Source organism: Bos javanicus, chromosome 8, assembly GCF_032452875.1.
Source record: "Bos javanicus breed banteng chromosome 8, ARS-OSU_banteng_1.0, whole genome shotgun sequence".
Classification (NCBI taxonomy): Eukaryota; Metazoa; Chordata; class Mammalia; order Artiodactyla; family Bovidae; genus Bos; species Bos javanicus.
In genome coordinates, this window is record NC_083875.1 from 20985827 (window position 1) to 21006998 (window position 21172).

At 41.0% G+C, this 21172-nt stretch overlaps 1 protein-coding gene across 6 annotated transcripts in view; it reads left to right on the forward strand.

Annotated features, from left to right (window-relative positions):
• The window catches only part of ELAVL2 (ELAV like RNA binding protein 2), a 141490-nt gene that overhangs the window by 81551 nt on the left and 38767 nt on the right, over nt 1–21172 (forward strand). For all 6 annotated transcript variants that reach the window (XM_061425130.1, XM_061425131.1, XM_061425132.1 and 3 more), the window contains one exon: nt 16961–17064. In XM_061425130.1, coding sequence (XP_061281114.1) covers nt 16961–17064 — 104 coding nt within the window. The remainder of the gene's footprint in view (nt 1–16960; nt 17065–21172) is intronic.

Here is a 21172-nt window from a genome sequence, read left to right on the forward strand (position 1 = left end):
ATGATACAGAAAATCTTTGAATAACACCTTAATTAGGTGGTAGATTCTGCACTCTGAAAACAAAAATCCTGTGGGAATTGTTAAAGTTTAACTTAGGTCCTGGTCCCTTGATTCGAATTTTCTTAGAAATTTTGCTTCACTTTTATTTTTTTTTAATCCTAGATGAAAATGATAGAAAATTAAAATGAAAGAACACCTTAGCTTTGTAAAGAATGATGAAATCTAGGGCGGAGGCAGCAGTCAAGATTGGGGAGTTGACCAAGGACAATTTGATGAATTTGATAACTAATATAGTTATCATGAGGATTAACCTTTAGTTTTTTTATTTCTGAATATTTCTTAACCAGGAGTCTTGAATTGCTAGGGAAGAGAAGGAATTATGGGTTAATTTCCATGTGTTAACAGTGGAAGGGCTATAATTAAGATAGCCAAGTAGCATAGAATAGTTAATTGAATTTTTAAATTATATGTTTAATATAATCTTTCATATGCTGGAGGCTTATGAAAAATAATTTGCCTTGGTTTCTTGCTTCAAAAGAATGCTGTTTAGAACCAATCAATCTCTATCTGAATCTTAAGTAAATCTCAGAGGGATCTGAGGTTTTTACACATACGCAAGTCACAACTGTAAGATGATAAAGCTTTTTAAACCTTAAAACAAGTTCCACTTCCTTTAGTCTTGGATGTAGCATTTTAGGGAGGAGCAGAAGATCAAGACCCCAGATAAAGTATAGAAGGCTTTTGGGTTAAGGAGATGCATTGCAATTCAGAGTATATATGTGTGGTTTCTTGCTTGAAGATTGGTAATTTAGGTATATATGGACTACCTTAATAATGTTACTATTTATTAAGAGAACTAGAATGAGCATTATATTATTTTTGGAAATAGGGCTTAACTAGTAAGTGATCTAGCAGCGTACATAAAGTCTTCCAATTTTTCCCCCAAATAAAGGAGATTGATTTGCAATATGTAATTATTTAGTACCCTGCCTCCTTTATAAATAGCAAGTAAGAAATTATCAGCAACAAAACAGGAAAACACCTGGACACTGAGGGCTATTGAATACTGGAGTAAGGTAAGGACTAGTGTTTGGTGAAATGTTCATTTAAGTGTTATACTTGTCGAATACCTAGTGTTTTGTATAACATTCTCCAGCATAAGATGCTCCTTTAATGAAAGCGGCTTACTCTACTGCACAGGCCTGAAATTATTTGTGAAACTTAACTTGACAAGAGCAAGGTAGATGGTAGAGTCATAGGGGTGAGCATTAGGGTGCACTTTTAGTCTGGCTTTTGTCACTGATGAGGTATCTTTAATGAATCTAGGTCTTAGACATAGCAGGAGGACATAAACTCCTTGGCCCCTTTTTTTTTAGGGGACAGTTCAGTTCAGTCACTCAGTCGTTTCCGACTCTGTGACCCCGTGGACTGCAGCCTGCCAGGCCTCCCTGTCCATCACCAACTCCCAGAGTTCACTCAGACTCATGTCCATTGAGTCGGTGATGCCGTCCAACCATCTCATCCTCTGTCGCCCCCCTTCTCCTCCTGCCTTCAGTCTTCCAGCGTCAAGGTCTTTTCAGGTGGCCAAAGTATTGGAGTTTCAGCTTCAGCATCAGTCCTTCCAGTGAATATTCAGGACTCGTTTCCTTTAGGATGGACTGGTTGGATCTCCTTGCTGTCCAAGGGACTCTCAAGAGTCTTCTCCAACACCACAGTTCAAAAGCATCAGTTCTTCAGCACTCAGCTTTCTTTATAGTCCAACTCTCCCATACATACGTGACTACTGGAAAAACCATAGCTTTGACTAGACAGACCTTTGTTGGCAAAGTAATGTCTTTGCTTTTAATATGCTGTCCAGGTCGGTCATAACTTTTCTTCCAAGGAGCAAGCATCTTTTAATTTCATGGCTGCAGTCACCATCGGCAGTGATTTTGGAGCCCCAAAAAATAAAGTCTGTTACCGTTTCCATTGTTTCCCCATCTATTTGCCATGAAGTGATGGGACCAGATGCCATGATCTTAGTTTTCTGAATGTTGAGCTTTAAGCCAACTTTTTCACTCTCCTCTTTCACTTTCAAGAGGTTCTTTAGTTCTTGTTCACTTTCTGCCATAAGGATGGTGTCATCCATATAGCTGAGGTTATTGATATTTTTCCCAGCAATCTTGATTCCAGTTTGTGCTTCATCCAGCCCAGCGTTTCTCATGATGTACTCTGCAATACGTTAAATAAGCAGGGTGACAATATATAGCCTTGTTGTACTCCTTTTCCTATTTGGAACCAGTCTGTTGTTCCATGTCTGGTTCTAACTACTGCTTCTTGACTTGCATACAGATTTCTCAGGAGGCAGGTCAGGTGGTCTGGTATTCCCATTTCTTTAAGAATTTTCCTCAGTTTGTTGTGATCCACACAGTCAAAGGCTTTGGCTTAGTCAATAAAGACCTGCAAAGACTTTTAGGGGACACTTGGTGGCAAAAAGATGGATTCGTATGAATGAGAGCTCTTTTGTTAAGTGTCTTTGCCCAATTCTTGAAAATGTGTTTGTAGAGTAGCTGTGAATTTTGTAATATGGCCCCCAATAGCCGAGAAGCTCTGTTTATAGATGTTACTTCTGCATCAGATGGTCCTTTGTACTAATCTGTTGCCATGAAAATATAGCACCTTCCCCAGGAGTGAGCCTCATATATGTGAGAATAAGCAAGTAGTCAAGCTTCCATGTGATATGAAGGTGATGGCTGCAGGAGCTAACCCATTTTGTATCTCTCTTTAGAAACCATCTGTTAATTGGGAGAGGGATTGTGCTGGGGTCTCTGAGTGGTTTGCTGTAACGTACCTGTCCCTTAGCACAAAACACAGTGGATATTTATTTCTGTCAGGGTGCCTCTTTGACTTAATTATAGCCATGGCTCCCATCGGACCTGCAGCCTTTACCACTTTTACCATGTCCTGCTCAAGTTCCTCTATAGATTTTGTTCCATTGGGATTCTTTCCTCTTTATTGCTTCAGAGAGGGCCCTTTTAAAGTCCTTGAAGCTGTATCTGCAGTATTTAAATAGGTTTCCTTTACAGTCAGCATTTATACCCTAACCTGCCTAAACAATTGGTCTGTTTGGGGATTTCTCCCAAGTATAAAAATCAGTGCTTTCGTGTGACTATTTTAAATTGAGGGGGAGGAAAAAAAAACCACACTCCTCATAGTGTCTTGGAAATGTAACTGCCTTTCTTTATTAAATATAGACTAAACAAAATGTCCTGAACAAAAAGAAGGAAAATCATATGTTATTTATACCTAAATCTTTGTGCAGATTGGGGACAATGGATGTCCTTTGGAATTTTACTTCCTTTGTTGTTGCTAAAAATATCACTGATTTCATTCTGGTCTGTCTTTTTAAAATAAAATGAACTAAACTGGAGAACTGTCCCCAGAAGGAAGCCTTGTTACTTGTATGAAAGTGAAAGTGTTAGTTGCTTGGTCGTGTCCAGCTCTCTACGACCCCATGGACTGTACCCCGCCAGACTCCTCTGTCTGTGAGATTGTCCAGAGAAGAATACTGGATTGGGTTGCCATTCCCTTCTTCAAGGGAGCTTCCTGACCCAAGGATCGAACTTTTTCAGGTCTCCCACATTGCAGACAGATTCTTTACCACCTGAGCCACCAGAGAGTCCTGGTGTTACTGTTACTCGTATAGAGGATGCTTGATCAGTGATGCAGATAAGAAGGTGAAATGTTACCTGCTTTTACTTCATTTGAAACTTTTTGTTGTTGTTTGTTGGCCATGCCATGTGGCACATGAAATCTTAGTTGTCTGACCGGGGGTTGAACCCATGCTCCCTGAATTGGGAACGCAGCATCTCAACCACTGTACCACCAGGAAAGTCCCGAGCCTTTTTTTACTTGATGATATGATGCTATGCAGTGTCTCCTCTAAATGACACGGCCTTCCTCCTCCCTCTCTTTCTTTTTTGACTTGTTATCACCATATTGTATGAAAAAAGACTTAGGTACATGTGTGAATTCAGAAGTCCATGTGTGAATTCAGAAGTCCTGTATCACTTTGTGATTGCTACACAGAGTGTTAGAATAAGGTTTGTTAACACTTTGTGCCCACTTAGGGTAGTTATTAACACTTTCACTCATAGTAATGGCTTAACTGGGTGTGGGAGAGGATTCAGATGTACATGTTTTTTATAGCTTTGTAAAAGAGATCTTGGAAAATCATAAGCCTTCCTTAGGGCAGTCATCTTGAGTTTTGCTCTTTTTTGACTGGGGTTATCCTGTTAGATACCTATGAGTGTGTGCTCATTCACTTCAGTTGTGTCTGACTCTTTGTGACCCCATGGACTATAGCCCGCCAGGCTCCTCTGTCCATGAGATTATCCTGGCAAGAATACTGGAGCGGGTTGCCGTTTCCTTCTCCAGGGGATCTTCCTGACCCAGGGGTCAAACCCACATCTCTTGCATTGGAAGGCAGATTCTTAACCACTGAGCCAGCTGGGATACATAGTGAATGGGTATTTGAGAAGTTATTGTATGGGTGTTCTGCATTAATGTCAGAGTATTAACCTAAGATTCTAAAGGTTCCTTGTGTCTTATTATTATGATGAAGGTGAGAAGTTATCACCAAGGGGCTTGAGGGGCTTGCCTTTTTTACCCGTCCTGGCCCTTGGTCTGAAAGGCCCTCTGGAGGGAAAACAGTACTTGTTCTGAAAGTTCAATTTTGGGTAAAAGGCTGCTTGGATTGAATTAATTGTGCTCCTTTTTCAGGTAAGAGTGTACTTGACAGAGGCTCAGTCAGTGGTAGCATAAGGAAAAGTTTTTGTGGAATAGACAAAATAGGAATAGAAGACTCGGGCTGGAATTTGTCCAGATGAAAAGTGAGCCATTTAGGATTGAGGCGATTTGTAGGGACTTGTGAAAGATATTTTGGATTTTTAGCCTCTCATTTTTGCCTCTTCAGAGATCTCTGGAACCTTTTTGAAAGGAATTTGGGGTCAGATCCCCATTCTGGGTTGTCGCAGCTTCTTGCCCAGTGTTCTCCTTGCTCTTAGGTCTGCGTTTCCTCTTGATTGTCACCAGGGGTGGCTCCCTTGGTCTGTCTCGTGAGTTTCGTGGTCACTCCTGCTGGGTGCGTCCTGCAGTGTGGCCTCTGCAGAGCTTCGTGCGGGGAAGCCCCTGCTCCAGTGCCTGCTTCTCAGCTCCATGGACCGCTTTGTGTTCAGTGTGTCTTTCGTCTAACCAGCTCCTCTGTGCTTCTCTACTAGTTAGCTCTTCTCCATATGCCTGTTTCCACAGTTGCTCTGTCAAGAAACTTCTAAATTTCATCTCTTCTATTTCAAATGACTAAATAAAGCCTTCTCTTCAGGTTCTTCCTGGTGAAGCATGAAATGCCAGTGATTAAATATAGGTGTTCCATGTTTATTAAGTGCCATCTCTCTTGCTTCTTTGCATCTCTCTTGTTTATCGTCTTGCTTTAAATTTTTGAGCTAAGATCTTAGAGGGCAGACCATGTGGTATTGATCCCACCTGCTTTTCTACAGCTAGAAAACCATGCTAGGCGTGTGAACGCATTTTAATGCAATCTGCTGACGAGGGAAGCGTCATGTGTGGGAGACGATTTTGGCAGTAGCAAACATGTTTGGCTTTAGCCATAAGAATTGCTTTCTGAGTTTCTGGAAAGGAGGTATGTAAATTAAGTCCTGTTTTAAATGAATATTTTTACAATGTGGAGATCTCTAATCTGTTTTGTAGTGATGGATTTGTTTTGAAGGTTGAAGTGGTTTGTGCACCTGTGGGGTGATGAACCTTTTCTTGTTTTTTGTTTTGTTTTTTTTTCTTGTATATCTAGTGTCTTGATGGATTGAGAAAGAATGGTAACATTCCAATGAGTCAAAACACGACAGAGAACAAGCAAAATAATGCAAGTTATTTGGAAACTATAAATATCCTGGTTGAAAAGTTGTGTACTTTGGATGCACAGGAGTCTGCCTCAAAATAATTCCTAAGCTTGGCCAAAGGCAGTGAAGTGTATGCTGAAAAGACTGGGTTTGGATAAGTCAATACTAGTTTCAAGAAGTATCTTCCATGTACCAGCTACCTCTGTGCCTTTGAGCAAGTTAGTTAATATACCAGGACCTCCATGTTTTTATCTGTAAAATGGGTACACATGTATCTATACAGAGCTTTGCTTTGAGAATTAAGTACGATGGCTCTATGTTAGTACAAGTCTCATAAGTTGCTTGTTCAGTTCAGTTCAGTCGCTCAGTTGTGTCCGACTCTTTGTGGCCCCATGAACCACAGCACGCCAGGCCTCCCTGTGTATCACCAACTCCTGGAGCTCACCCAAATTCATGTCCATTGAGTCGGTGATGCCATCCAGTCATCTCATCCTCTGTGGTCACTTTCTCCCGCCTTCAATCTCTCCCAACATCAAGCTCTTTTCCAGTGAGTCAGGTCTTCGCATGAGGTGGCTAAAATATTGGAGTCTCAGCTTCAACATCAGTCCTTCCAATGAACACCCAGGACTGATTTCCTTTAAGATGGACTGGTTGGATCTCCTTGCAAGGAGACTTTCAAGCGTCTTCTCCAACACCACAGTTCAAAAGCATCAGTTCTTCTGCGCTCAGCTTTCCTTATAGTCCAAGTCTCACATCCATACCTGACTACTGGAAAAACCATAGCCTTGGCTAGACAGACCTTTGTTGACAAAGTAATGTCTCTGCTTTTTAATATGCTGTCTAGCTTGGTCATAACTTTCCTTCCAAGGAGTAGCGTCTTTTAATTTCATGGCTGCAGTCACCATCTGCAGTGATTTTGGAGCCCAAAAAGTTTGCTTGATCGCAGTCAATAATTAGGTAGTGGTACTGTTTGCTTCCAGACACCTAGATAAAAGCACTTATGGGACAGTGAGAACAGACTTTGACCCCAGGCTTACCAGGCTTTCCCAATTGGAAGGTCTCGGCTGACGAACCTTGAACTTTTGGGTGAGTGAGAGAAAATCCTGTGGGCCTGGTAGGATTTGCATGTTTCCCATTCTTCTGGACAAAACCCCACAGAGCTCTCTATAGTGGTCTGCGAGACTCTCATATAGTCTCAGACAGGGTGCTGGGATAGTTATAGTGTTTAGGGCCTTAAGGTAGTTCTTTGTAATACCTGAATAAAACAAATGTCTCACAAAGAGAGAAGCACATTAAGAAACTACTGGTTTTCAGTGACCTCCATGTGTGTACATAGATGGGCACCAGCTGGTAGTGGAAGCAATAGCACACACCCTCTTCACTGCTGCAGTGTTAACTGGTTTCTCGTTTCCCTCTTTACTGCAATAGTATTTTGAGGAATATAATTCCCTGGCCCTCACCTCAAATCATATTTATTTGGAGAACTCCATTGCTTTTCAAGTAAGCACAAGATAAAGCAGATTACGCAGCCCCTTTGTGTGTGTGTGTGTGTGGCAGGGGAGAGTTGATTATAATTAACAAAGAAACGAGACTATTGCAGCAGACTCAGATCTTAACTTACGAGTTGATTTTGTCTTAGCTCAGGGTATGTTAATATCCTAACTTTTTTTGAACTGTAGGGTTTGACTTTCTGGCCAACTAACAGTTTTTTGGCTTTTGTTCTCACCATGGGGATAGCTCCAGCATTTAAAGGTAGGCTTGCTGATTTTTCTTTAGGAGCTACTATGTAAATAAATAAGTGAGTAATGAGACCTGGGTTGTTGTTTTTTTTTTTGATAATGGTCTTGAGATGCTGTAATAGCTTAACTTTTTCTCAAGCTGGAGAACCTGGTCCAAGTTAAAATATTCCCCTAAAATGCGTGGACTAGAGGAACTAGTTTATTTTCCCACTTTAAATAAAGATCATATTTCCTAATCTTCCTGGTCTTGGAAGCAAGACATCTTAGTATCCATGTGCACTACTTGAGAATTTAGAGGATTTAACATGCTCTACTCAGAAGCCTAAGACTGGATTATGTGGGAGTTCTTAATGTTGCCTAAAATGGTGATATATTAAGAAACCCACAGTTTTGCCGACTTAAGCAAGGTCACACTGCATTGCCAGCAGATTCATAATTATTGGGACTGGAACTATAGGAAAGTGGAGCTTTACCGGTTGTATAATCAGAGGACAGATATGGCCATTAAAATTAACTCAGTAGGAAAACACTACTGCCGAGGCCATTAACTGCTCCCTCTCGAATTAGGAGTAGTATTTACCAAATGATTACTATTTACAACTTTGATTTCAGCAGAAAAGGTATGATTTGAACTCTTCTGTATTATCTCAGTACATCTGTGAAGTCCTGAAAACCATTTTAAATTTGGGCACTTAAGTCTCAGGCCAGCTTTATTAGCATTTGAGTGGAAGATGAGTCTTCGAGTGAGCCATCTGTTTTCTGTATTATGTGAGTGTCTAGGTTGAATTCTCCATCCTGGTGATAATCCCTGTTAATGTCCTTTGGGAAACTGGTAAAAATGCTCCGAGCTTTCAAGGGAGTCTGGCTTGGTCTGTAGTAATAGGATCACAGCAGTTCTCTGCCTCATAGTTTGATCTTTCCTGTTAGAGGGTGGTGAGAAGGACCTGTTCAATTTGACCTGAGTTAGTTGAATGTTTAAATGGAAGGACTTCCTGCGTCTGGCATGCTGCATCTGAGGAGGCTTGGGCTAAGTCAGGAATTAAAATTTGGAGAGAAACGTGACTAGAGAAGATTGCATTCCTCTGTTCTCTAGGCTTCTCTCAAAGCTTTCCCCCAATGCGTGGTCCCCACGTGGCTTCGTTCACAGGAGATCTGAGCTATTAAGAAAGAGCCTTTGTAAAGTCTGGTGCACCTTGCTTTGGTGCCAGAGTTGCAGTGCACAGCCTGTCTGAACAGACAGACAAGGCCAGCGCCTGAGAACAGAAAGTCCATCTGAAGCAACACAACACATTTGCAACTTTATTGTTGGGGGGGTGGCAGGGAAGGATGATGTTATGCTGTTAGCATGAGGGAAAGGGGTTTGGTCTGTCTTTAAAAATGAAAATTGTCCCCCTTGAAGTGAAAACTTGTTTTCCTAAATATCATTTTTTGTTGTTGTTTGTTCGTTAAGGGATTAAAGGATGCTGCTTTATATAGGGACCATGTTTAGAGACAGTGAATCTTCTCAATCTGCCTTTTTTTTTTTTTTTTAAGTGTTACGTTATTAGACCTCAGCTTGCAAATAGTCTTGCTTGTCAGAGAGGACCATAGTGACCTGTTTCTGCTTCCTGGGGTATTTAGAAAAGAGTCATGCTGCTTTTGTCTTTTTTTATTTCATAAACTATTACTGCTGCTCTAAATAAAATAATAGATACACATCAATCAGCATAGTCACCTTTTATTGTTGATTCAACTACTAGGTTTTTGCAAAATTCACTCTGCATTTTATTTGACTTGTACTTGAATAGTCTCAGCAGACTTAATTATATTAGTGAAAAAGCACTTTCAACAAAATTATATGCTGACATCCCATAATTCATACTTACAGATTTGTGAAACAGATTTATGTAAATCTATCAAATTACTCTAGGTGACATTATTTTTTTTTAAGTTGAGATTTCATTTAAATAGTATTTGTAGAAAATTTTCATATGAAAAGTTTTATATGAACTGCTTGAAAAGGAATGTATCTCACATCACTCCCTTAGAAAGACAGAATTCTGTCACATTTGAGCATCTTGTCTCCTTTTGTTCTGTAACCATCTGGTGCGATGTAGGGACATGGATGGGGAGCATGTGTATAAGGGCATCTCTCTTCTCAACCATAAGTTCCTGGAAGGCAGACGGCTGTTTCTTCATTTGTTCATCCTCCTCCCTCCCCCCAATTAGCTTGTTCGTTCATTCATTGTTTCCGTGAGCATGTTAATAATCTCTGCTGCTGCTGCTGCTAAGTCGCTTCAGTCGTGTCTGACTCCGTGCGATCCCATAGACAGCAGCCCACCAGGCTCCGCCGTCCCTGGGATTCTCCAGGCAAGAAGACTGGAGTGGGTTGCCATTTCCTTCTCCAAATAATCTATGCTAGGGTCTTCTATATCAGGATCTATGCTCAACTTCCCCTTGCTCAACAGTCTGAGCAATGGGATGTCCAAATTGACTCAGTACCCATATGTAGTAAGATAAAGGTGGATAATACAAGGGCTGTGGAAGGACTAGGAAAGGGCACTGAACAGTGAGCACTGGGAGTGAAACAACTTACAACAGGAAAAGGTCTTAGACAAAGCCTTGGGGCAGCGCTCCCCAACCTTTTTGGCACCGGGGACCGGTTTTGTGGAAGACAGTTCTTCCATGGACCTGGGTGAGGGGCTAGTTTTGGGATAATTCAAGTACATTACATTTATTGTGCATTTTGGAGAGTTGGACCATAAAGAAAACTGGGGGCCGAAGAATTGATGCTTCTGAACTATGGTGTTGGGGAAGACTCTTAAGAGTCCCTTGGACTGCAAGGAGATCCATCCAGTCAATCCTAAAGGAGATCAGTCCTGAATATTCATTGGAAGGACTGCTGCTGAAGCTGAAGCTCCAATACTTTGGCCACCTGATGCGAAGAGCTGACTCATTAGAAAAGATCCTGATGCTGGGAAAGATTGAAGGCTGGAGGAGAGGGGACGACAGAGGATGAGATGGTTGGATGGCATTACTGACGCAATGGACATGAGTTTGAGCAAGCTCCAGGAGTTGGTGATGGACAGGGAAGCCTGGCATGCTGCAATCCGTGGGGTCGCAAAGAGTTTTAGACATGACTTAGAGACCAAACTGAACTTAATTTCTATTATCATTACATGAACTCTACCTCAGATCGTCAGGCATTAGATCCCAGAGATTGGGGACCCCTGTCCTAGAGGAGAAGATGTGTATTCCAGGCACAGGGAACTGAATATGAGTTTCAGCATATCCATAGTTGTAGGAGTCTTAGAAGTGAGCAAGAAACTGATGATAACCTTGGAAACCAGATTATGATTGGGATTTTCTTCTAGAAAGACTGGTTTTGGAGTTAACAGGAGTCTAGTGAAGGGATGATGGTTAGGGTACTGTAGCAGTAATCCATGTTAGAATAGTATGTGAGGACCTGTACTAATGCCTGGGGGTGGGGGGTTGGAGGGGTGGGGCAGATTTAGCTGGTAGAACAAGTAGGATGTGATACGCCAATGGTAGAATGTGCACTGGAATGAATCTGCTTACACAGCCTCCCTAATAAGACTATGAGCTACTTCCTTCAGGTCTTGGATCAAATGTTACATTCAGGCCAGGCCCACTCTCATCATTATATTTAGGTCAGAGGCCCTGACCCCGCACCCCCAGCTCTCTACTCTGCTTCTTTTTTCCTCTTTAGCCCTTATTTTCTTGTAGTATGTACTGTAGGGCTTGTTCTTTTGTTGTCTCCTAACTAGAATATAAATTGTATAAAGAGGAACTTTGTGTCTCTGCTGTATTCTCCAGGATTAGCAAAAAGTAGCTTTTCTAAAATCATTGAACAAATGAATGCTGAATGTTGGTGAAAAATATGTAAGATGACTTTTAAATACAGAACTTTATTTTTCACAATTCCATGTTGAGAAGGATCTCACTTAATATTGGTTGGATAAAATTAAATTAATGTACCAGGTTTGTAATCAAGAATTATGGTGATCTATTGCCTTTACCTTTAAACCTGAGGGGGTAATTTGATATTCGGAACATTGGTAGTAATTTGAAATAGAAAAGACTAAATAAAGTGACCTTTGAATTAAATGGGTTCAGAAGATTGTGTGTTTTTAATTAAAATATGCAATTAAATTTTTAATTAAAGTGTGCTATTAAAAGCAATGTAGGTGGCAAGGGAACGGCTGCTGCTTTGAGTTATGCACAGTTTGGGATAAATTGGAGTTTACTGTGTTTCCCACTAGCACTCTGTCACTAAAGAGATTCTCTTCCTGTTTTCCTCTTCCTGCTCTGACCCCCCTGCAGCTCAGTGCGCCTCAGCCCCATTCAGAGACCCTTGGAGTGTTTCAGCTCTGTGCTTTAGATCACTTGACCATGGTTCTAAGCAGCCTGTTTATAACTGTTCTCCTTTGCCCAGGAGCAGTTGATAAGGGATTTTTCTCTTTTGTGAAGAAGCCATCCTTCTCTGTGGCATGTATTTAGATTAAAAAGAAGGGTGCGAAACAAAAGCCATTCACATTCACACACTGTACAGAATGCCATGTGCTGAAGTGCAGTATTAACCTGGAGTTTAAGGACCTGCTTGAAGTCATAGGCCTATGACTGTTCAGAAAGCTTCTTCTGTAGTGACGTTCTAGAATCCCTGCCATGGCTGTTAGGACCAAGGCTAGGATGAATGGTTTCAAAATCTCTGAGGACCATGGGGCCACAGGTAGCTTGTGAGGACTAGTGAAGTTGACCTTATTTTTGATGTTCAGCTACCAGAGGAACTTCTTGACTTCTAAAGAGGATTTATTGGTCTTGAAGGCTTTTTTTTGGGGTGAGCCTTGGCTTTGTTATTTTGTTCAGAATTTCTTTTGATCATGGTGGTTTCCATAATTGTTACACTTGGAATTTAAATGTAGAGCTTTATAAGTTTTTTAAAGAAGTGATTTTTGGTTTTGAGATTGTCAATATGCACATTCTAAATTCAGAATGACTTGAAAAATAGATTTGGAGGATATGGATAAATGATGCTTGGTTTCTGAGCCTTCCTTGGTAGTTTATGACTGTTACTAGCTGATGCATACAAAAGTGGGAGAAAGTGGTTCCAGGCTAAATATTTTTTTCTTTATGTTTGACTTCCTTCTGCTTTTCTTTTTTAAAAACCTGCACTCATAATAAATAACCTGAAACAGGCACTATATAAATCAGGTGACTTTACACTGTCATAGGAATAACAGCGTAAAAACTCATATATACTGAAATTGATACTTGCACAAGAAGTACTGGAATTTAAGACAGTAGGCAGCTGTCTCAAAACAACTTTTTTTTGGTAGAGCTCTGTTAGAAAATGCGTGGTTACATTATATTTCAAGCATACTGAAGATGGTCCAGGTTCATATATAAACTAGTCGTGAATTGAGAGAAGAACATAGTGTTTGAGATTTTTGGATTCGAGTTCTGATGACTACTTTCTGCTTGTTTGTTTTTTTTTTTCCTCTTTGATTTGAGGATACTGATCGACCTTACCCAGCTTCAGATACCATTACTTCCTTACAGAAGAAGAATGAGTATCTCACAAGATCAATGTGAGGCTAAAATTAAACACTAAAACACCACACAGCTGAAAAATGAGAATGGGGAGAGGCTTGCCTATCTTTGTATCATTTGTGATACCTTTATATATTTTAAGCATTCAGTACATGTTTGCTGACTTGATTAGCTCACTTGAAAATGAAAATCTGTGAAGTTACTAACTCCCTTATAGTTGCAGTGCCAACATGTTGGTGCATCTACTGCGGTGGATTTAGGAAAGAAGCCGTTTAGCAGCAGTTATCTCCCTTCATATTATTTTGCTTAGGGTTGTGATAACATTTTGCTTACCTTAAATACTAATTGATGAGTGTTGCTCTTCCTAATACCAGCACTAAAAAAGTTAGAAACTTTGTGTCAGAGAGCTCATTTAGGGATAAATATTGTTTGAGTGTACTCAGTTTCCAATAGTTGAAATTTGGTTCAGTTCAGTTCAGTCACTCAGTCGTGTCCGACTCTTTGCAACCCCATGAATTGCAGCACGCCAAGCCTCCCTGTCCATCACCAACTCCCTGAGTTCACTCAAACCCACGTCCATCGAGTCAGTGATGCCATCCAGCCATCTCATCCTCTGTTGTCCCCTTTTCCTCCTGCCCCCAATCCCTCCCAGCATCAGAGTCTTTTCCAATGAGTCAACTCTTCGCATGAGGTGGCCAAAGTACTGGAGTTTCAGCTTTAGCATCATTCCTTCCAAAGAAATCCCAGGGCTGATCTCCTTCAGAACGGACTGGTTGGATCTCCTTGCAGTCCAAGGGACTCTCACGAGTCTTCTCCAACACCACAGTTCAAAAGCATCAATTCTTCAGTGCTCAGTGCTAGCCATGGCTGCTTGAGGGGGTCAGATCAAAGACTGACCTAGGTCATCTGATGGTGACATGGATGACATCAAAAAGTGTTAGTCACTCAGTGGTGCCCAACTCTTGGGATCCCATGGACTGTATGTAGCCTGCCAGGTTCCTCTGTCAATGGAATTTCCCTGGCAAGAATACTGGTGTTGGTTGCCATTTCCTTCTCCAAGGGATCTTCCCAACCCAGGGATCGAACCCTGGTCTCCTGCACTGCAGGCATATTCTTTACTGTCTGAGCCACCAGGGAAGCCCATTGATGACGTTGCCTTTGGTTAAATGAATAACAGCCACTGTGCTTCTTATTCGTGCATTTAGCAAACTTTTTGAGTGCCCCCAGCGTGCTAGGAGTAAGAGCTTAGAGGAAGGGCAAGAGATGGCTAAGCAGACAGGATTTTGACTTTACCCAGCAACACAACTCCAGCAGGCCCCTGCTGTTCCAGAGAGTGACTTCAGTAGGCAATGAACTGTTCCTCTGCAGTGATGGATAACTTGAAGTATTTAGAAGAAAGACATCTACTAATGTTTTACAAATGCATCTGTCAAAAGGCAGGCAGTCTTCATTGCAGAGTCACTTCGTACCCAGACCATCAGCACCTGGCCCTTCTTAGGGCTCCCAGAATCCTTATTTGCAGTCTCAGATTCTCTCTCACTATTAAAACTGTGATTTTCAGCCTTGATTACATGTGTTAGAGTCACTAGGATTTAAGAAACCTGGTTTGAAAATTGAAAAAATTTTTTCAATTGAAAAAAAAAAAAATTAGGGGAAAGGGACTGAGACAACCACTTTCTGTTTTTGTTTTTGAAGTGCTGTGGATGATTCCAGTGTACCAAGATTGAGAAAGGACTTTGATTAGAAACTGGTAAAATGTAAGTGAGGTGCCAGTAGATAGGAGAGATGGACTCAGTGCTTGATAATTTGGTTTATTTTGTTATAAAATAGCAATGTGGAAAACCACACAGTGTTCACTTTGCCTTTCCTTCCCCTGTTATTTTGGTAGCATCTTGTCTGGTTGAATTTTAAATGAATGTGTATAAACTCCTTAACATGTAGTAGATATGTTATTTTTCCTTTATTTTTTCACTGGAGTGGTCTATCTCCATCGATAGTGAAAAGTTCTCATCACTGACTCGGCAGTCTCATTGGGTAGGAATTATCCACGTTCTAGAAATAAGGAGGTTAATGACTCAGAGAGGTTAAGCTGTTTCTTCAAAGTCACACAGCTGGTAAACAGTGGAGCCAGGATTAGAACTTATGTGTGTTTATCTCCTAGCCCATATTCTTTCCATCATAAAGTGCATCCTTGAGCAGCCTTTTTAATGTTCAGCCAGTTTGAATCCTGGTCAGTGATAACAGGACTGCAACGCATTTCATGAGAGGCCACTGTGCATGCAGTAGGCACATGATAAATGTCAAATTAGAAAAAAGCTGAATGCTTAAAACTTTAGTGATTCACATGAAACTTTAAAAAATCAGATCTTTGAGTAAAACACAATTTCTGTGAGTAGTGTGAGGAAGAAAGTTAATGAACTTAGTTTTAGGTCTCCCCTCACCCCCTTTTATAAAAATAGGAAAACATGTTTGATTAAAGAGTATAAGTTAGCAGTGATTATCCCCTCAAAATGATAGTGGTCCTCAAAATATAATCACAAGTTTTCATGGTTATTAGGTATTATATTTACTCTTCTCTCTCCCTCTCTCTCTTTGTATATGTGTGAGGAACCAAGTTAGGAAAACCAGAGTGGCCTTTCTAAATACCTGTATTCATCAATACTTAGACTTAAGGGTGCCACTTAAAAAAAATATTCTCTCACTTTGCTATGAAATTGATCCAAAAACGGTAGATTATAGAAAGCATTTGGACCTTTACTGGTAATCTTCCAGGAAACCCTCAGTTGGTTTGGTTTGACTTTTAGTAGACTAAACCTTTTAATGTCTTTTTTTGTCACCACCTTTTTAGTATTTTTCGTCTTGTCAAACTGAGAAACTTTCCTTGAGTTGAAAAATGGAGACCTTTAGGGTTGACTTGACTTGTCTGTGCATTCCGTTGATTCCAGTCTCTTGTTATCTCCCGTTCCCTGAGAGTCGGGACACATCGGTGAGCCAAGGATGAGAGGTCTCAGATGATGGATACAAGCAACAACAGACTCATTAGAAGCAACTCTTATTCTGAAATTTTTCTGTTATTTTTATGTTTTTTCTTTGTTTTCCACATATTCTTACGGGCTTGTATGTCTTCAACCATAAATCTTTGTATTCATATTTCCCTTTATTCCTTAGCTAAGTTTTCAGACCCCTTTAGTAAATTGGATTTAGTTTATTTGAATAAGCTCTCCTCTAAAATTAATCTACTTATGCACACACACACATAGATTACACGTGTACACACACATACTCATGATTCTCCACTATTTTGGACTCTGAAATAATTGTACTTGGTAAAGGCTGTAAATTTATCAGGGTAATGTGTACAGAACAGTGACAGATTCTTGGTTGATGCTTTTCACTTTCCAGTTTTATGTGTAAGGAAACTGAAGCTGAGCAAGTCGTGCCCGTGAAGCCCACACAGCAGCTCCCTGGAGACTTGCACCCACAGTCGCCTTGCTGCTGGGCGCTGGGGCTTAGGCAGGGCATGTGCGATGGAACACTGGGGATGTGTGTTTTTTAAACAGCACAGCTTGCTGTGTGCTAACTGATGTTTAAACTTGAAGCTGTAATAGACAGGAGACAAAAAAGGCCACATGTGTATTTCTAGAATTAATGTAGACTTCTTTTTACTCCTGAGAACATATGCTGGCGTTAATGACAAGACTTTATGCCAGAACGAACGTGGATGTCTGTCATCAGCGGTGGAGAACTAATGTATGCCTTTCTCCCCTTCCCTTTCATTAGGGCAGAGCTTGGGATATGGCTTTGTGAACTACATTGACCCTAAGGATGCAGAGAAAGCTATCAACACCCTGAATGGATTGAGACTTCAAACCAAAACAATAAAAGTATGTTTACATTTTTTTTTTTATATCTACTCACAGAACAGAAGTTGAAAACAATTAAGGTCTCTTTGTAGTTCTTTTATTCATTTTGTGCCCATATAGACACTTCTCTGGGAGGCATAGCAGAATTTTTTGGTTTGTTGCCTGATGGGGGAAACTTTATTCATGAGGACTACATGTATGTGCCTGTGCTTAGTCCCTTAGTCGTGTCTGACTCTTTGTGACCCCATGAACCGTAGCCCACCAGACTCCTCTGTCCATGGGATTCTCCAGGCAGGAATACTGGAGTGGGTTGTCGTTTCCTTCTCCAACTACATGTATTGCATTGGGCAAAAAGTTCGTTCAAGTTTTTCCATTACAATTTACAGAAAACCCCCAATGAACTTTTTGGCCAACCCAGTAATTACTTGTGTATTAATTAACAAAGGGACAGAGCAGGAACTTTCTTAGATAAGTATCTTACTGAATTAAACTTCCATCCTTTATAGAGAATTACTTGCCTGCTGCTGCTGCTAAGTCGCTTCAGTCGTGTCCGACTCTGTGCAACCCCATAGACGGCAGCCTACCAGGCTCCCCGTCCCTGGGATTCTCCAGGCAGGAACACTGGAGTGGGTTGCCATTTCCTTCTCAAATGCATGAAAAACCGTATCTGTTTCTCCTAGCACAGGGATCGGAGAAGGCAATGGCACCCCACTCCAGTACTCTTGCCTGGAAAATCCCATGGACTGAGGAGCCTGGTAGGCTGCAGTCCACAGGGTCGCTAAGAGTTGGACACGACTGAGCGACTTCACTTTCACTTTTCACTTTCATGCATTGGAGAAGGAAATGGCAACCCACTCCAGTGTTCTTGCCTGGAGAATCCCAGGGACGGGAGAGCCTGGTGGGCTGCCGTATATGGGGTCGCACAGAGTCAGACACGACTGAAGCGACTTAGCAGCAGCAGCAGTAGCACAGGGATTGACGGTTTTGTTCTGTAAAGGGCCAGGCAATAAATATGTTAGCTTTGCAGGCCATTATCAAATGTAAAAATCATTTTTAGTTCTCAGGTCATAGAAAAGCAGGTCCTTGAGCTATTGTTGGACTCTAGTCTAGCAGATTCAGCTTACTTTGAGGAGACTGACTAGGAGAGTGTATATGCCACACGGGTTATTTTTTTTCTGTTATAGTTTTCTTTTCATGACAAATGGTAAATAACTTTATGGATGTTTTCCCTGCCTTTTTGAGTTTTTGAAATTCTGATGTAAATTCTCTCTGCATAAGAAGTTAATTCAGTTTGCTGTGTAGATTTCTTTCCCTTTAGAAGATAAAAGGGATGTTGCCTCTAGCAAACGCTTAGTACACGTGCCATCAATTTTCCCTCTTCTGCCCAGTGCAGCCATTCCTGATCAATCATGGCAGCCTTTCTCACTGAGTCTGGATGTGGCTTCCGAATATTTGTCAAAATAGTGTTCCAGACAACCTCTATCAATTGACTAAAGTTGGAACCTATTTTCCACCCTTGATTTAAGAAGTCAGCTCAGACCATAGCCTGGAGTGGTGAGGGGAAGTTAGTCAAGGCTGACTGCGGTATCCATCTTGCTTAGAGGATTGTCTAGGAGATTTCTGCTCATTTTTTCAGGTATCTGGAAATGCAGTGTCATCTTTGTGTTTAAAAGTTGCTTCTCTCAGAGTTGTCAGTGAAGGTAATTCATTAGCCTGGGGTAGTTTTGACATCTCATTCTTTATATTTGTTGGCTCGGAGGGAAGATGCCTCCCACCTCTGTCTCATCTAAAGGAAACTGTATGCAGTGACCCCCAAATATACATGATGTAAGATGTCTGAGATTCTACATGCTTCTTGGTCAAGAAAACGTCCTAAGTCCGAAATGTCTAATTACTAGATTTCTAGTATATTCTAAGATCACAAAGGACTTGTTTGTTTTGACCTTAGTTTTTCAATCTGGAGTTTCTTTTCTAATTGTCTATTCTTTGCCTACTCTCTGTGTTACAGAGTTGAACCTTTGAATAGTATTTCTAAGTGTAATGATCAACACCTTTAAAAAGAAGACATTCAGTGTCCAGTTACCTTTTCCTATTCTTTTGTGAACACTCTATCCTACTGCAGATTTTTGTGAGGCTCCCCCAGTGTCAGTTGACTTCAGGATTGCTGCTCATGAATCGTGGTTAAGAAAATGGAATATTGATGGTTGGATTGACACACCCTTTCTCCATTCCAGATATAAGCACCCTTGTTTCTAGTGGGTCGGTTCTTTTGCTCTACATCAGTTCTTTTTGCAGTAAGGTCCATACGAAGGTAGAAATGCAGGAGAAATGGGTCTCCATAGAAGAAATGTCCATGGCCTGTGGAGAGACCACTGGTGACAGCTGCTTCCTCTTTGTCTGTCACCGGGCCTTCTCTTCCGGGCCCAGCTGCTCAGGCAGAATACGTGCAAGAAAGGACAGTCATGCCTTGTGGCTTTTATACCGTGACATCTGCCCCTTCTGTTCAGATTTTCTGGGGTGGGGGTAGGCTTGGTAGGTAAGCAGCAGGCTACTTCTTTCCCACCCCTCTTGTGCGGTTCCGACAGAAATATCCAGTAACAGCTGGTAGCCTCAGTTTGGCCCCGATTTGTCTGAGGCAAAGCAGACCGTTTCCCAAAACTGTGTAGCACCATTTTTGTCTCTCTGTTCTTCCTGATTTTTTTCAATTAGATGTGTTGTGTGTTCTCATGCAACATCTGAGGCAGGTTTTTTCCTAGTGTTCACTGCTTTCGTAGTTTTTTGAAGCTGTATTTAAGCCTTTCTGTTTTCTATTCCGTGAATCAGTTTCTTTTCGCTTTCTGCGGTCCATCCTGGTGGAGGCTCTGAAGCTAATCTTACAAAAACACCACTTTCCTCAGAGTGCTTCTCACTCAAAATTCTCTTCTGTCCCCCTACTGTTTTACCATATCATTTGGCTTAACTTTGGAGTGACCCAGCATTATCACTGATGACTGTTCTCCACAGTAGTCAGACTGGCTCTTCCATGGCAAGCTCATCTTACTCACAGCCTCTGCATATATGCTTTTATGGCTCCCCTGGCGTATTCTTTCTCACTCAGTGTAATAGCAGCCATCCTGTCTTTTGGAGTCCATCTGAAGTTCTTCTTGCTGCTGCCTTTCTGGGTTTTTCTACCTCAGGTTGGGTCTCTCCCTTCTTTTGAAGTAGTGCATGAGGGATCACAGAAGTTTGGGGATTGAAGGGAACCTGTAATATAGTTCAGACTTAAGCATTAACCTTTACCCGCAGTAAAAAAGTTGAGACCTATGTGGTAGTCACAGAGTTTAGCTTAGACCAGGCAGTTGAAGTCAGAGCTGTGACTCAAATCTTTGTCTTTTGATATCTACACTGTTACCATGACACCATATTTTCCTTTAGAAAGATGCAACAGAGTAATTAATATATGTGTCATTTATAAGTGTACAAGTATTGGTGCACTCATTTATAAGTGTACAAGTATTGGTGCACTCATTTATAAGTGTACAAGTATTGGTGCACTCATTTATAAGTGTACAAGTATTGGTGCACTCATTTATAAGTGTACAAGTATTGGTGCACTCCTTGAGCCCAGGTTTCTCTCGTGTCTTCCGAGCCACCTATGCATTTGGTAGAATTCCTATTTATTGGAATATTGAAACAGTGAATCAAGTGCTGTGAAAGGTTTATTTAGTAGTTTTTCCTGGGGCTTCCTAATAGCATTAGCCCAGTGGGGTTTTGTGTAATAGATGGATGGCATGTTGACAAATAGTCACTATTTCTGCAATGAGTGAAGCAAGAGTCCCTCAGTCACTGAGAAATCTAAAGCAGTTGTTCCCAAACTTGGTTGCAAAATCACAAGGAGGATGAGTTAGAAATACAGATTCTGGGACCCACTTCAGATCTACTCAGTCAGTGTCCAGAGGTAAGATGCAGGAATCTGTTTTTTTGTTTTGCAGGTAATTTTTGACAGTGAGTCTAAGACCTAACACTTAGGAACCGCCAACATGTATATGGGTTCTCTAAATACTTGGTATTTTTGCATGCAGAGTTCCATTTGTTTTCATCTTTTACCTTGATAATCTTGTGGATAATGCTCTTAACTGGAATATAAATC